This window comes from Leopardus geoffroyi, chromosome A2 (assembly GCF_018350155.1).
Source record: "Leopardus geoffroyi isolate Oge1 chromosome A2, O.geoffroyi_Oge1_pat1.0, whole genome shotgun sequence".
Taxonomy (NCBI): domain Eukaryota; kingdom Metazoa; phylum Chordata; class Mammalia; order Carnivora; family Felidae; genus Leopardus; species Leopardus geoffroyi.
Window position 1 is genome coordinate 63,602,594 of NC_059331.1, and position 14,586 is coordinate 63,617,179.

At 48.3% G+C, this 14,586-nt stretch overlaps 1 protein-coding gene across 2 annotated transcripts in view; it reads right to left on the bottom strand.

Moving 5' to 3' along the window:
- Window positions 1–13,432, bottom strand: part of SUN3 (Sad1 and UNC84 domain containing 3) — a 32,043-nt gene extending 18,611 nt beyond the window's left edge. For both annotated transcript variants that reach the window (XM_045494245.1, XM_045494244.1), the window contains exons 1-3: window positions 13,130–13,432; window positions 10,547–10,608; window positions 3,957–4,060 (exon numbers count right to left, since the gene is read on the bottom strand). In XM_045494245.1, coding sequence (XP_045350201.1) covers window positions 3,957–4,060; window positions 10,547–10,608; window positions 13,130–13,251 — 288 coding nt within the window. In that variant the 5' untranslated portion in view covers window positions 13,252–13,432. The remainder of the gene's footprint in view (window positions 1–3,956; window positions 4,061–10,546; window positions 10,609–13,129) is intronic.
- Window positions 13,433–14,586: the final 1,154 nt, after the last annotated feature.

Sequence of the window (14,586 nt, forward strand, 5' to 3'; positions counted from 1 at the left end):
AGTCCATACAGGAGTGCCCGGGTGGCTCAGTCGGTTAAGCGTCTGACTCTTGGTTTTGGCTCAGGTCATGATCTTACGGTTTGTGAGTTCAAGCCCCATGACAGCGCGGAACCTGCCTGGGATTCTCTGTCTCTGCCTCTCTCCCCCGCGAAAAATAAATAAATAAACTTAAAAATATCCATACAGAAAATACTCCCTCATTTATTTGCTGCTAAATGTGTTTGGGGGTTCCTTGAAAACTAAACGTCTCAGGATTAAAAAAAATACATATTTTATTTTGGCTTCTCCCCCAAAGGGTTTCAGCTGGCTCCTACTATAGGCACACACACAGCATGACGCATACAATTAATTCCCTCAACTGTTCCAATCCAGTTTCCTGAAGGCATATCCAGTGTTTGAAAAGCACTATCAAGTTATTAAGATTCAAAATAAAAAGGTCACTAAAAAAAGTGTGAATTGTTTATCTGTCTTTCAGGAGTTTATCCTAAGTAAGAAATTAAGCACGATTGGAAAGATTTGGCAATGGGAATGTTTATAATATCGAAAAACTGCAAACAATTCAATTGTCTGGAAATATGTATTATTGAATATGAGATTGTTTTTCACATATTTATTCAGATATAGTCACTGGAAATTAGGCAGACATAAAATGCCATTATAATATGGTATTTAGAGAGAAGGGAACGTTGTATAAAGTCTATCATTAATTGAATAAAAGCAGATTCTATGGTCCACAGCTTAGGATCTAAAAAGAAGTCACCCAGGGGTGCCTGGGTGGCTCAGTCAGTTAAGCGTCCGACTCTTGATCTCGGCTCAAGTCATGATCTCATGGTTGGTGAGTTCGAGCCCCGTATCGGGCTTCACGCTGCCAGCATGGAGCCTGCTTGGGATTCTGTGTCCCCCTCCCCCTCTGCCCCTCCCCTGCTGGTTATCTCTCTCTCTCTCAAAAATAAATAAACATAGAAAGAAGTCACCCAGAAATAAGCCCCAGTCAGTGTCATGCGATTTCTAACACGGCTTTCTCCTGTGTGTAAGACAAGGTAACACTGGTCAACAGTGTGACCGTAGAGAAACCCTGTCCTCATGAGGCACACACTCTAGGTGCTCAGCCGGAGGCACTTTTAGGGGGAAGACGCTGCTGGGTGTGCTGTCTGCCTCTAAACTGAGACGCGGAAGGGAAGAATGTCTTTTGAAAAGAGACTTTTCATTTTTCGTGTTGGTATCTAGTGAGCCCCCCGTGTGGCTGGGGACCACGTTAGGCTCTGGACAAGCTTCTTGCTTGTTACCTTCCAGTAGGAGGATCGGAGGAGCAGGAAGAGGCTCTGCAAGTCAACCAAGCGTCCACGGCAAAGTGGAGGCTGGGATGTGCAGGGCAAGGTCATGGGCAGTCTAGCTGGCCGCAGAAGGCTCTCTGAGGAGAGGACACTTGGGCTGGGCTGGAAAGTCAGAGAGAAGACCCCCCTGCAAGACCTGGGCAGAACACCGCAGGCAAAGCCCTGGCAGAAACTGCCAGGGGAATTTGAGTGTATGAGGCCGGGTTCTCCAGAGAAACAGAACCAGGGTCAGGAGAGAGAGGGAAAGACACACAACTGGGGAGGCTGGCAAGTCTAACACCTGCAGGGGAGGCTGGCATCCTGGAGGCCCAGAGAAGGGCTCATATTGTAGCTCAAGTCTGAAGGCTGTTTGGAGACAGAATTTCTTCCTTTTTCTCTTAAGACCTTCAACTGGTTGGGTGCGGCCCACCCACATGATGGAGGATAATTTGCTTTACTTACAGCCTGTCAGCTTAATGTTAATCACATCAAAAAATATCTTCACAGCAACATCTAGACTAGCGTTTGGCCAAACATCTGGGCACATAGCCTAGCGAAGTTGACCCACAGAACTAGCCATCGAAATAGGAGTTAATCCCAAATTGGCAGTAACCGCTGAATGCTCTTGTCCATGCCAAATTCTCATCTCTGTTCCCTGGTGATAACCTGACTATCTGGCCCCAGTTCCAGTTTTTAATTTTTTAATGTTTACTATTTACTGTTGAGAGACAGAGAGAAACAGTGTGTGAGCAGGGGAGAGGCAGAGAGAGAGGGAGACACAGAATCTGAAGCAGGCTCCAGGCTCCAAGCTGTCAGCACGGAGCCCGACGCGGGGCTCGAACCCACGAACCGTGAGATCATGACCTGAGCCGAAGTCGGACGCCCAACCGACTGAGCCACCCAGGAGCCCCTGGGATCCTGGTCTTTGATGTGAGGACCACGTGGTAGAGGGGATTCCTCAGGCTGGCCTTCCTTGTGAGGTTTCCTTGTGTTCTTTCATCCGGACCCAGGCACCCAGGATACACAGATCCTCAGTGTTTGCAGAAAGGTAGCTTCCTTGCGACTGGGAGCGATTCCAGGTTTCAACCTATGAACTTCCCAGGGAACGGCCCTCACTGGGTTGGAATGCGGAGGGGACCCAACCAGCACCCTCTCCCCGTGTAGGGACCCCACACAACCAGACACACTGGACTCCAGTGGCTGCTGGCTGAGCCGGGAAATGGGGTCTCCAAGGGAAGTGGCCACGAAATCAGGTGCAAGGTCACTGACGGGGTGGAGTCTGTCGGTCTGGCCTTCTTTCCGCAGAGCAGTGGCTCACCCGGCTCCTGTCATTCTTCTCTGCTCTGGTCTTTGGAGGCCAGCACGTGGGGTGGGCAAGACCCGGGCTGGGATCCAGGAGAGGCAGAGGCGGGTGGGCCAGAGAGGGGACACCCGTGTCTGGCCTCAGTCTAAGCCCACTGAGATCAAACTGGCTTCGGGACAAAGGGGAGGCTGGCCCATCCAGAGTGTCAGGCAGTAGCTAAGACGATTTGCCATTTTCTACGTGCTGGGGCTTCCCCTGAGGAGCTGCCTTAGCTCAGGTGTTGTGGCAGAACACCCTGGACACCGGGGGCTGATGAACAATGGACACCGATTTCTCACAGTCTTGGAGGCTGGACGTCTGAGTTCAAGGCCGGCAGACTGAGCTTCTGGTGAGAACTACTTCCTGGTTCTTAGCGCCTCCTTGCTGTGTCCTCACATGGTGGAGCGACGGTCGGGGAGCAGTCTGGGGTCTCCCCATGACCTCACCCAAAGGCCAAAGGCCCTTCCTCCATGTACCTGGGGCTTGAGTTTCAACTGAGAGGGCACACTCAGTCTGTGGCATTCTGACCCGGCACCCCAAATTAATGTCCTTTGCGGGTGCAAAACACATCCGTTCTGTCCCAATAGCCTCCAAAGTCTTAGTTCATTCCAGCCTGACTGAAAAGTCTAAAGTTCACAGCCTCGGGGCAGTTGGGTGGCTCAGGGGTGCCTGGGTGGCTCAGTCGGTTAAGCGTCTGACTTTGGCTCAGGTCATGATCTCACAGTTCGTGAGTTCGAGCCCCGTGTCGGGCTCTGTGCTGACAGCTCAGAGCCTGGAGCCTGCTTCACATTCTGTGTCTCCCTCTCTCTCTGCCCCTTCCCTGCTCATGCTGTGTCTCTCTCTGTCTCAAAAAAAATAAATAAACATTAAAAAAATTTTTTTTTTAAATAAATAAAAAATAAAGTTCACAGCCTCATCAAAATAGCATCTAAGTCAGATACGGGTGAGATCCTAGAAGCAAATTTCCTTCCAGCTGTGAAACTGTGGAATCAAACGTGTTCTGTGTGAAATCAGCGATGGGACAGGCACAGGATAGACACCTCATTGCCAACAGGAAGAAACAGGGCGGACCAGAGTTCGCAAACATTCAGTCTATGGCAAGAGCCCGCGGGGATCAGAGGCTGGGCGAATTTGCAGGGTCTCTCAGCCAGAAAGCCACTTATTAGAACGCTGATCCCTATGTTATTTCCATTAGATATTCACATGCAAAACAAATGTTACCTTTGTTTGCATGTGAATATCTAATCTGGCGTACTAAGTTTTAAACGAGTGACATACAAAATGACTTAACAAAAGATCACCTGGTAATTATAAAGTCTGGAACCGCATTCTGCAATTATAGCATAAAAGTGACTGGATTTCTGAGGAAACTCCGTTTCTTTCAGCCACATGTGATTCCCAAGCCCTGTTAAAGAAAATACCAACTCTGATTAAAGAGTTTGCAAACATTTATGATGTTTTGCACGTATTTATAGGAATTTCTCTAAGTGTGAAGGATACATACAATGTTAAAAAGAATATTGGGGGCCCCTGGGTGGCTCAGTTGGTTAAGCGTCCAACTCTTAGTTTTGGCTCAGGTTATGATTTCATAGTTCGTGGGTTCAAGCCCCACATCAGGCTCTGTGCTGACAGTGCGGAGCCTGCTTGGGATTCTCTTTCCCTCTCTCTTTGCCCGCCCCCCGCCCTGTGCTTGTGTGTGTGAGCTCGCGCGCTCTCTCTCTCTCTCTCTCTCTGCCACGTGCAAAAATAAATAAATAGATAAATAAATAAATCAACATTTAAAAAAATAAAAAGAGTATCAGATACTTGGGTGACAGTATGGAAAATGGCAACATTGGGTGCTTCACAAAATCAGTTCTCCCTTGAAGTGTCCAGATACTGGCAAAGGCAAACAGGACCAACAATTTTTGGACTCCGAAATCTAATCCCAAACTTAAAGCAACTAGAGGACTGAAGAAAAAAGCAGATTATTTTTGTTAAGGGGCAGTGTGGAACTTCCATTCCCCTGCCTGCCACCCTCCATTCCCCAGCGTGGGGGCAGGGCTGCGGGATGGCAGGGAACATTCCTAGGGGGTGGGGGGGGACAACTAATACCGATTTGTTTTTAAAACAGACGGTGAGTTCTGACCTGCCTGGCGTTCCTGCTTCCTCAGGCTAGAAGGGGTTTCTGGTAGGCTGTGATGTCTGTTAAAAGATTTAAGGACATAAACTGGCCTTGCCCACCTGGGAAAGGGACGGTGAATGGGACAAGTGACAGACAGACCCAAGAGCGTGGGAGGGAGAAGTGAGAGGAGGCAGTCTCTTGTGGGAATAAGAGCTTGGAAGGGAAAAGGTGCAGCACCATGCACGTCCAGCACGGGACACATGTTTAGGACAGACCGTAGACACGATCCCACACTTGCACCTCTGGTGGCCCTGCGGGCTCTGTGTGAGCAAGAGGTGACGGCTAAGCCGGCAGTGTGGGGGATCGGCGTACTGAGAGAGCGCCCCAGCTTAGAGCCACAGGATCGAGGCGTGGGGGGCCCTCCTCGCGCTGTCTCTCAGTGACTCCAGGAACTGTGTCATGTCACTCATTGTCCCCTGAGATACCAAACAGCGACCGTCACTAAGCCAATGGCCATGACCCCCAACAAGGAATAACAACAATCCCTGGGAATGGGGGGACATCTGACTCCTGAGTCACCACATTAAAATTTTGAGCGCCTCAGGGGCTCAGTCAGTTGAGTGTCCAACTCGATTTCAGCTCAGGTCATGATCTCACAGTTCGAGAGTTTGAGCCACATCAGGGTCTATGCTGATGGCGTGGACCCTGCTTGGGATTCTCTCTCTCTCCTTCTCTCTCTCTCTCTCTCTGTCCCTCCCCTGATATTGGGTGTGCACGCACTCTCTCTCTGTCTCTCTCTGTCCTTCTCTCTCTCTCAAAATAAATAAATAGGGGTGCCTGGGTGGGTCAGTCGGTTGAGCGTCAGACTTTGGCTCAGGTCATGATCTCACGGTCTGTGAGTTCGAGCCCCACATCGGGCTCTGTGCTGACAACTCAGAGCCTGGAGCCTGTTTCAGATTCTGTGTCGCCCTCTCTCTCTCTGCCCCTCCCCCACTCATGCTCTGTCTCGCTCTCTCTCTGTCAAAAATAAATAAACATTGGGGCGCCTGGGTGGCGCAGTCGGTTAAGCGTCCGACTTCAGCCAGGTCACGATCTCGCAGTCCGTGAGTTCGAGCCCCGCGTCAGGCTCTGGGCTGATGGCTCAGAGCCTGGAGCCTGTTTCCGATTCTGTGTCTCCCTCTCTCTCTGCCCCTCCCCCGTTCATACTCTGTCTCTCTCTGTCCCAAAAATAAATAAATGTTGAAAAAATAAATAAATAAATAAATAAATAAATAAACATTAAAAAAATTTTTTAATAAATAAATAAATAAACTTAAAACAATAAAAATAATAAAATACTGAAATGTCCAGTTTCTAACACAAAACTACAAGGCACACGAAGAAACACGGAAGTCCAGCCAATGGGAAAAAAAAATGACCGAAGCCATCCCTAAGAAAGTCCAAATGTTGGACTTTTTGGAGTTACTAAATAAAAACTTCAAATCAACTGTCTTAAATATGCTAAAAAAACTAAAGGAAATCAAGGACAAAGAATGAAAGAAATCCGAAGAAATGATACATGAATGAAATGAGAATAAAGATAGAAAAATTATAAAGGGAACCAAATATAAGTTCTGGAGCTAAAAAGCACAATAACTGAAACAAACAATTCACCGGAAGACTCGACAGACTTGAGCAGGTGGAAGAAAGAATCAATGGGCTCAAGGATCAGGATCAGATGATCGGAGTCACAGAGCCTGAGGAGGAGCAGCAGCAGGGAAACAAGAATACAGAAACCAGAGCCTAGGAGCCCCGCAGGACACCCTCATACATATGCATATAGACTTCCAGAGTTCCAGAACAGCCACGAGACACAGGGACAGCAAGAAGACGGGAAGATATAACAGCCGAAAACTCCCCAGGTAGATGAAAAGCATAAATCTACACATTCAAGAAACTCAACAAATTCTAACTAGGATAAACTCAAAGACGCACCGCACCAAGACACGCTATGAGTCAGTCCAAAGTCAAAGGCAGAGAATCTTGAAAGCACATTACTTGTGATGTACAAGGAACCCTCAATAAGATCATCACATTTCTCAGCAGAAACCACGGCAACCAGGCAGGGGCATATTTAACGTGCGGAAAGGAAAAAGAAAACCGCCAACCGAGATCTCCTCCATCCAGCAAAACTACCCTTCAAGATGGAGAGGAAGGCTGTGGAGGGCTCAGTCATTTAAGCATCTGACCTAGGCTCAGGTCATGATCTCGCGATTTGTGAGTTCTGGCCCCACGTCAGGCTCTGAGCTGTCAGATCCTGCTTCAGATTCCATGTCTCCCTCTCTCTCTGCCCCTCCCCAACTTGCTCTCTCTCAAAAATAATAAATAACTTTTTAAAAAACATAAACAAACACACAACAAATTAGAGAGGAAGTTAAGGCGTTCCCAGGTAAATAAAAGCTGAAGGAGTTCTTGCCAGAATATCTGCTCTACAAGAAATGCTGGAGGGAGTCTCTCGGGCCAAAGTGAAAACAGACACGACAGAGGAAATGTCATATGAAGAAATCAGTGTTTCCGGGAAAGCTAACTACATGAGTAAACATAAAAGCCAGGGTTACGGTAGTCTTGCTCTGTAACTCTTGTTTTTAATTTTGACACGATTAAAAAGATAAATGGGTACACAGTGTACAAAGAATTAATTTTTGACAATAACACGAAGGAGGGAGGGAGAAAGTTGAACAAGCAGAGTACTTATATGCTGTTGAGGCCAAGTGGCTATCAATTGAAGCTATATTGCCACGGATTGAGAACATTCGCTGTGATCTCCAGGGTGACCACTAAGAAAATATCTAAAAAAATGTACACAAAACGAAATGAGGATCAAAACAGCACACTACAGGGGTGCCCGGGTGGCTCAGTCTGTTAAGCGTCCAACTCCTGATCCCACAGCTCAGGTCTTGATCTCAGTGTCATGAGTTCAAACTCCATGTTGGGCTCTGTGCTGGGCATGAAGCCTACTTACACACACACACACACACACACACACACAGTCAACCACAAAAAATCAATTAAACACAGAAGGCAATAATGGATGGAACGAGGAACAGAGAAGGTATAAGACAGAGAAAAAACTGGCAAAATGGTAGAAATCCTTCCTTATCAGTACTTTACAAGTATGTGGGGAATAAGCTTAGGAGTTCCCTGAGCCTGCACTGATGAGTCAACAAGCACCTTTCTTTTGTTAATTAGCTCCACTCAGGGTGGCATCACGCACAGCGCATTGGTCTATAGCCCGGTTTACCTGTTTACCTAATTTGGTCCTTCCTTCCTGTGAAAGCAGCTTTCTGCTCTAGTACTTGGTGGGGGGGGGGGCTCTTCTGCCCTTGGTTACCTTGTATACCTTTGTTCTATATTGGGGTGTTTGCCCCGCCCTCTCTATACCTATTTACCTAATCTCATTTACCCAAACTTGGGTGTGAGCATCCTATAGCTTTGTAATTCTTTATTCCTTGTTAACCCATCAGTGCAGGCTCAGGGAATTCCGAAGCTTATCCCCCTTACATGTAAATGGATTAAACTCTCCAGTCAAAAGTCAGAGACTGGCAAAATAGATTTGAAAACACGGTCCGACTATATACTGCTTACAAGAGATTCATTCTCCAACCCACACTGAAAACTCTAAAACATTGCTAGAAGAAATGAACAAAGATATAAATAAATGGAAAGACAACCCATGTTCATGGGTCAGAACACTTCCTATTGTTAAGGGGTGCCTGGGTGGCTCAGCAGGTCGAGCGTCTGACTCTTGGTTTTGGCTCAGGTCATGATCCCACAGTCGTGGCAACAAGTCTTTTGTTGAGCTTTGCGCTGAACATGGAGCCTGCTTGGGATTCTCTCTCTTTGTCTGCCCCTCCCCTGCTCAAGTTCTCTCTCTCTCAAAATAAACACACATTTTTTTTTTAAAAGGGACATTATGTAAAAAGCAAAAGGACAACCAAGAGAATGAAGGGAAATATTTGCAAATCACATATCTGAGAAGGGTCTAGTAGCCAGAATATATAAATAACACTTACAACTCATCATCCAAGAGACAAAGGACCCAATCACAAAATGGGCCAAGGACTTGAGTAGATATCTCTCCAAAGAAGATGTATGGACGACAAAGAAGCACATGAAAAGGCATTAGTCATTCAGGAAATATAAACCAAAACCACAAAAGCACTTCACATTCACCAAGATGGCTTTGCTCCAGAAACCGGAGAACAACAAGTGTTGACAAGGATGTGGGGGGAGCAGGACAGTCATGCGCGGCTGGTGGTATTGTGAAATGGTGCACCTGTTGTGGAAGACAGTTACGCAGCTCCTCCCCAGCAAGTTACCAGAAGGCAAGCACCCCCAAAGAATTGAAACCAGGGATTCAGACAAGTACACGTGCACATATGTTCAGAGCCGCACTGCCCACAACAGCCAAAAGGGGGACACAATCCTGGCCCATTAATAGTCGACTAGACTGCAGTCTATCCACATGGTGGAATATGATTCAGCCACAAAAAGGAATGAAATACTGACATGTCTACAGTGTGGATGAACCTGAAAAACATCAGGTTTAATGACAGAAGCCAGACAAGAAGGTTACATGTTGTGTAATTCTGTTTATATTCAGAACACGAAATCCACAGACAGAGAGAAGAGTGGTGTTGCCAGGGCTGGGAGAGGGAAAACGGGGGGGGGCAAGCAGTCAGTGGTCACGGGCTTCCTTTTGGGGTGGTGAAAATGTCCACAAATTAGGAGTGGTGGCTGCACAGCCCCGAGACTGCCACTGAACTGCTTGCATTATGATAGTTAATTTCACATCCGGAGGATTTCAACTCCACAAAAATAAAGAGAACCCGAGTCTGGTTAAGTCCACCAAAACCACTTACATCCGTGGCGTCTAAGATGGGTCTGCAACATTGGTGGGCAAGGTGCAAGGTTGCAGTGGGGACATACAAAGAAGCAGCTGGCATCCGCTGTGAAGATGCATGGATTTCCATCTCAAAGGATGTCACAAGAATGTGGGGTACAATTTCCCAGATGCGGGAAACCCTGAGTGCAGACATCTCTGCTGCCCGCACCAAGCATTCGTGACACTTCCCTGCGTGTGGTCTGGGGTCGTGCCTGGGGAAATGTCACCTACATCCCACTGCAGCAAGGTGGGGATGTCCAGCTGAGGGGAATGGCCCCAGGGCAGCAGCGATAGGGACAAGCAGCAAAGCTTCCAGGGAGCGGTTCCCAGAAGAACCAGAATATTCAGGGTTCGGTCTAGATAGAGGTCTGCGGAGCTGGGCGGGGCACAGCAGGTGCGTGGAGACGCAACCAAGAGAAGGAGCTTGGACCTCAGGCAGGCACAGCATCAGGACAGCCCAGCCATCCAGGAAGCCACATGCAACGATGACAAAATGGCACCCAGCATCCTACCATGTCATAAGATAGCAATCCCGGCAATAACTGGGTTGGAACCTTGATTTCCCCGTGGTTCAAGTCGTTTTGAAATACCAAAGAAAGTTGTCAAAGAGCAATTTTCCAGCGCACTAGGGGTCGTGATGCATGATACCCTCTGTCTGAAAGTTGCAAACCGCACGTTCAGCCATTTCTTCACCCCTGGGATGAGGGGGAGTCTTTGTTGCCCGTTTATCTGTAGCATTTACTTACTTCCAGGACTTTCTTGGGCATTTCTTTACAAACATGAGTCATTCCACCGAGGTCACCCTCCCCACACAGAAACGTCCCGTGACCTGGCTTTCAGGACGATTACTTAGTAAGACTTACCTATAAGAAGAAGGGTCACCATGGACACTGTGCTTATGACAATCTTCCATGACTGGGTTAACCTAGAAAGGAGAAAAACAAACAGAACTTAACGGTAGAGACCCACTAACCTGTAACTTGAACTCGAAACTAACCACCACAACCAAGTCCACAAATGTGCTTATTCTAGGTCGAGTCTTGCAAACTAATTCAGTGTCTAATCCAATCTCAGGAATTGAGGGATAAAAAAATTTCCGGGATGGTATATCAACATACTTGAACAGATATCCACATCCCTCACTTTTTTTTTTTTTTTTTTAATTTTTTTTTTTTTTTTAATTTATTTTTGAGACAGAGAGAGACAGAGCATGAACGGGGGAGGGTCAGAGAGAGAGGGAGACACAGAATCGGAAGCAGGCTCCAGGCTCTGAGCCATCAGCCCAGAGCCCGACGCGGGGCTCGAACTCACGGACTGCGAGATCGTGACCTGGCTGAAGTCGGACGCTTAACCGACTGCGCCACCCAGGCGCCCCCCACATCCCTCACTTTAACACACGTTATGGTTACGCTGGTTTTTACGTCTTGGGTACGTCTGGACCTTTCCACGTGTGCCTAGATTGCTAACACAGAAGAAAGCAGAAAGGGTTATCTGTGTCATCTGGACGTAGAAGGAGAGGAGGAGGGGCAGAGAGAGAGGGAGACACAGAATCCACAGGAGGCTCCAGGCTCTGAGCTGACTCTCAGCACAGAACCCAATGTGGGGCTCAAACTCAGGAACCTCAAGATCATGACCTGAGCCGAAGTCGGCTGCTTAACCAACTGAGCCACCCAGGTGCCCTTGCTCTTTCTTTAACTTTATGCATAAATGACAGTAAACCTGTGCTAATTTTGGGAGAGTCTGGTGACCATTTAAGCGATGTACCGACTCACCCTGTCCGCCATCTGGTCCTGGGCTGTGCCGTCAGGAGCAGCTCAGATCCGCTCGAACACCGCAGTAGAGACTAGAACAAGCCAGCCAACTCCCCCCAGGGTAGGGTCTTTGATACCTTATTTCTCTGCAAATACCAGCCCTGCTTATTGGCTATCCAGGGTGGTTAGACTGTGCCCCCCCCCAACCCAGAAGGTTTTTTCAACTCCTTTCCCTCCTGGAGAGCGCATCTTTTTTTGTAAATTAAAAAAAAAAAATGTTTATTTATTTATTTTGACAGAGAGAGAGAGAGAGAGAGAGAGAGAGAGAGAATCCCAAGCAGGCTCTGCACTGTCAACGCAGAGCCTGACACGAGGCTCAAACTCAGGAACCGTGAGATCACGACCTGAGCCGAGATCCAGAGTCAGATGCTTAACGGACAGAACCACCCAGGCACCCCCAGGGAAGTGTATTTTGAAACCACCTCCTCTTTCAATATCACTCATCGGTCATGTGGGGGGTCCACTGCCCAAAGAATCATTCAAAGATGGATTTACAGCCCAGGTGAGCCCGCCTGATGGGCCTAATTGAATGAAAAGAATCACATTACCACATTCGCCAAAGGTTAATTAAGTGTTTCGTTACCATCCTGGCTGTCAGACTCTGCTTTCCAAAGCCCCTTGGCTGCCTTTCCTGGCCTGCAGAGCCCTGCCATCTGTGGGGTGCGGGAGCGAGGGTACTTTGCTACCTTTCGGTGTAACTGTCGTGTGCTGGCTTCTTGTATCATGACTTTGTGGCCCTGCCTCATTTTCACTGACAGGTTTGTTCCTCTGCAAGGGCTCTGCTGTTACCGCTGGCACGGCCACTTTGTTCCTTTTCATTTCTGTTCCCCCTGCCCCACCCCTGCAGGCAGTGCACAGGGGGCAGGTAAGGGGGCTTGGGTTCTTGGCTCACCCAAGTGGGCACAGCTTCCCTGTTGCCTCTTCCTGTGAGGACACAGTTATTGGGCTTAAAATGCTTGCCCCCTAGCCGTGCGGTCACGTCTCACCTAAGGATGGAATGAACGCGCTCTGTGTCTGGGGTCCTAAACCGCGGTGCTAAGCGCCAGAATCCAGAGAATGGACAGGGTAGGCAAAAACAGGAATCATCTCTAAGTTCATAAACTAAAATACTAATCTTGCTGCTCCTATGGCTCATTCTTTTGTTTTTGTTTTTTTTTTTTTTTTAAAGTGTATTTATTTTGACAGAGAGAGAGAGAGCACACGCAGGGGAGGGACAGAGAGAGAGGGAGAGAGAGGATCCCAAGCAGGCTCCACATGGTCAGCGCAGAGCCCGATGCGGGGTTCGGACCCACAAACCGTGAGATCATGACCCGAGATGAAATCAAGAGTCAGATGCTCAACCAAGTGAACCACCCAGGAGCCCCTGGTTCATTCTTCTAAAACGATGGCTTCTCGTTCACAACCCTTGTCCCCAGTTGGCTGTACGGAATCAAAGTAACTCCTGCGTAGCACGGACCCAGCATCCCACGAGAAGTCCTGTGATTGAGAGAAACCTACAGAGGAGACCTTTGGAAGGGCCTCTCTCTAAAAAGGACACAAGTTTTGCTGGGTTATTTTCCAAGTAAACAGAGCATGCCTGGCACGTGGGATGTGGAACATAAGACCTCGTGGAAATCATTCTGCAAAGGTACATACCCACTGAAGTCAGGGCGTCCGTGCCCCCGGAGCACGTCACTGAGTCCACCGCTGACGCTGGCTTCTTCAGAATGACCTCTAAAAAACCTGGCCCCCCTTCTTGGCTTCAGTCTTCCGCTCATTTCCCCCCACGAGGTGGCAGGGAGCCGGGGGAAGGAAGGACGGCGTTCGCTGGCTCTTTCCTACTTTACAGACAGCATGACGCTCTACGGAGAGGGTTTTGCTCCGTTTCTTGTCTTACATCCCGGGTAAGACGCCTTGGAGGGAGACACCGTGAGTGAGCAAATGTAGAAATGCTGAACACTCTCCTGTTACATCACCTTCTGTGACACATCATAATGGCCTAATGGCCTGGTAAGCTGGTGCACCTGCAGCCACACCCCACCCGCCACTGTGTCCTCCTGAGGGACACGTACGTGCTTTACTGCGATGCCTTCTGAGCAGCCCATGTCGTGCTAAGGTCCCCCTGTACCCTCCTCTCTGCCGCCACAAATCAGGAATCTGCTGTGTTTGCTTCAAGAGTTTTTCCCAAGTGAAATACCTCAAACACAATGGGAGACCCCAAAACATCACTCCCCAATCGCACGCCTCTCCATTCCTTCCCACGGGTGACCACCATCTGGACCCTGCTATGCACAATTCCCATGTGGTTCTAAAAATGTTATCACACAAATATGTATCCTTGAATAACATAACGGTGTGTGTATGATTTCAACTTAAATGACCTTTCTCAGCTTTTTCTTTTTCTGATGTTTATTTACTATTGAGAGAATGAGAGAGCTCGAGCAGGGGAGGGGCAGACAGAGAAGGAGAGAGAGGGGACCCCAAGCAGGCTCTCTGCTGACAGTGCAGAGCCCGATGTAGGGCTCAGACTCAAGAAACATGAAACCACGGCGTGACAATCACCCCATTCCTGACCTGGTCACCCCCCCAGGCCCCACCCCCCCAAACAACATCACACTGGGGGTGAGGTTTCAACATATGAACTTGGGTGCAGGGTCAGGGTGGGACATGACACACGGTTGGTCTTTGACATCACGCTCAATGATGCCAATGTCTTCATCACCCTCAGTGATGCCCCTTCCCGACTGGGATCTAACCACCAGGCACATGCCTTGGAAACCTTGCAAGTGAAGCCGGCACACTGATGTATTTCTTAAAATGACTAGGACCCATTCTACTCCCCGGAATGAGGCAAGGAAGCAAAATACTACATTATTATAAAAAAAAATTCATCTCTTGGGCACCTGGGTGGCTCCGCTCATGATCTCACGGTTCATGGGTTCGAGCCCCATGTCGGGCTCTGTGCTGACAGCTCGGAGCCTGGAGCCTGCTTCGGATTCTGTGTCTTCCTCTCTCTTGGCCCCTCTCCCCTGCTTTCACTCTCTCTCTCTCTGTCTCTCAAAAACTAATAAATGCTAAAAAAAAGAAATTAAAAAAAATTCATCTCATTTTGA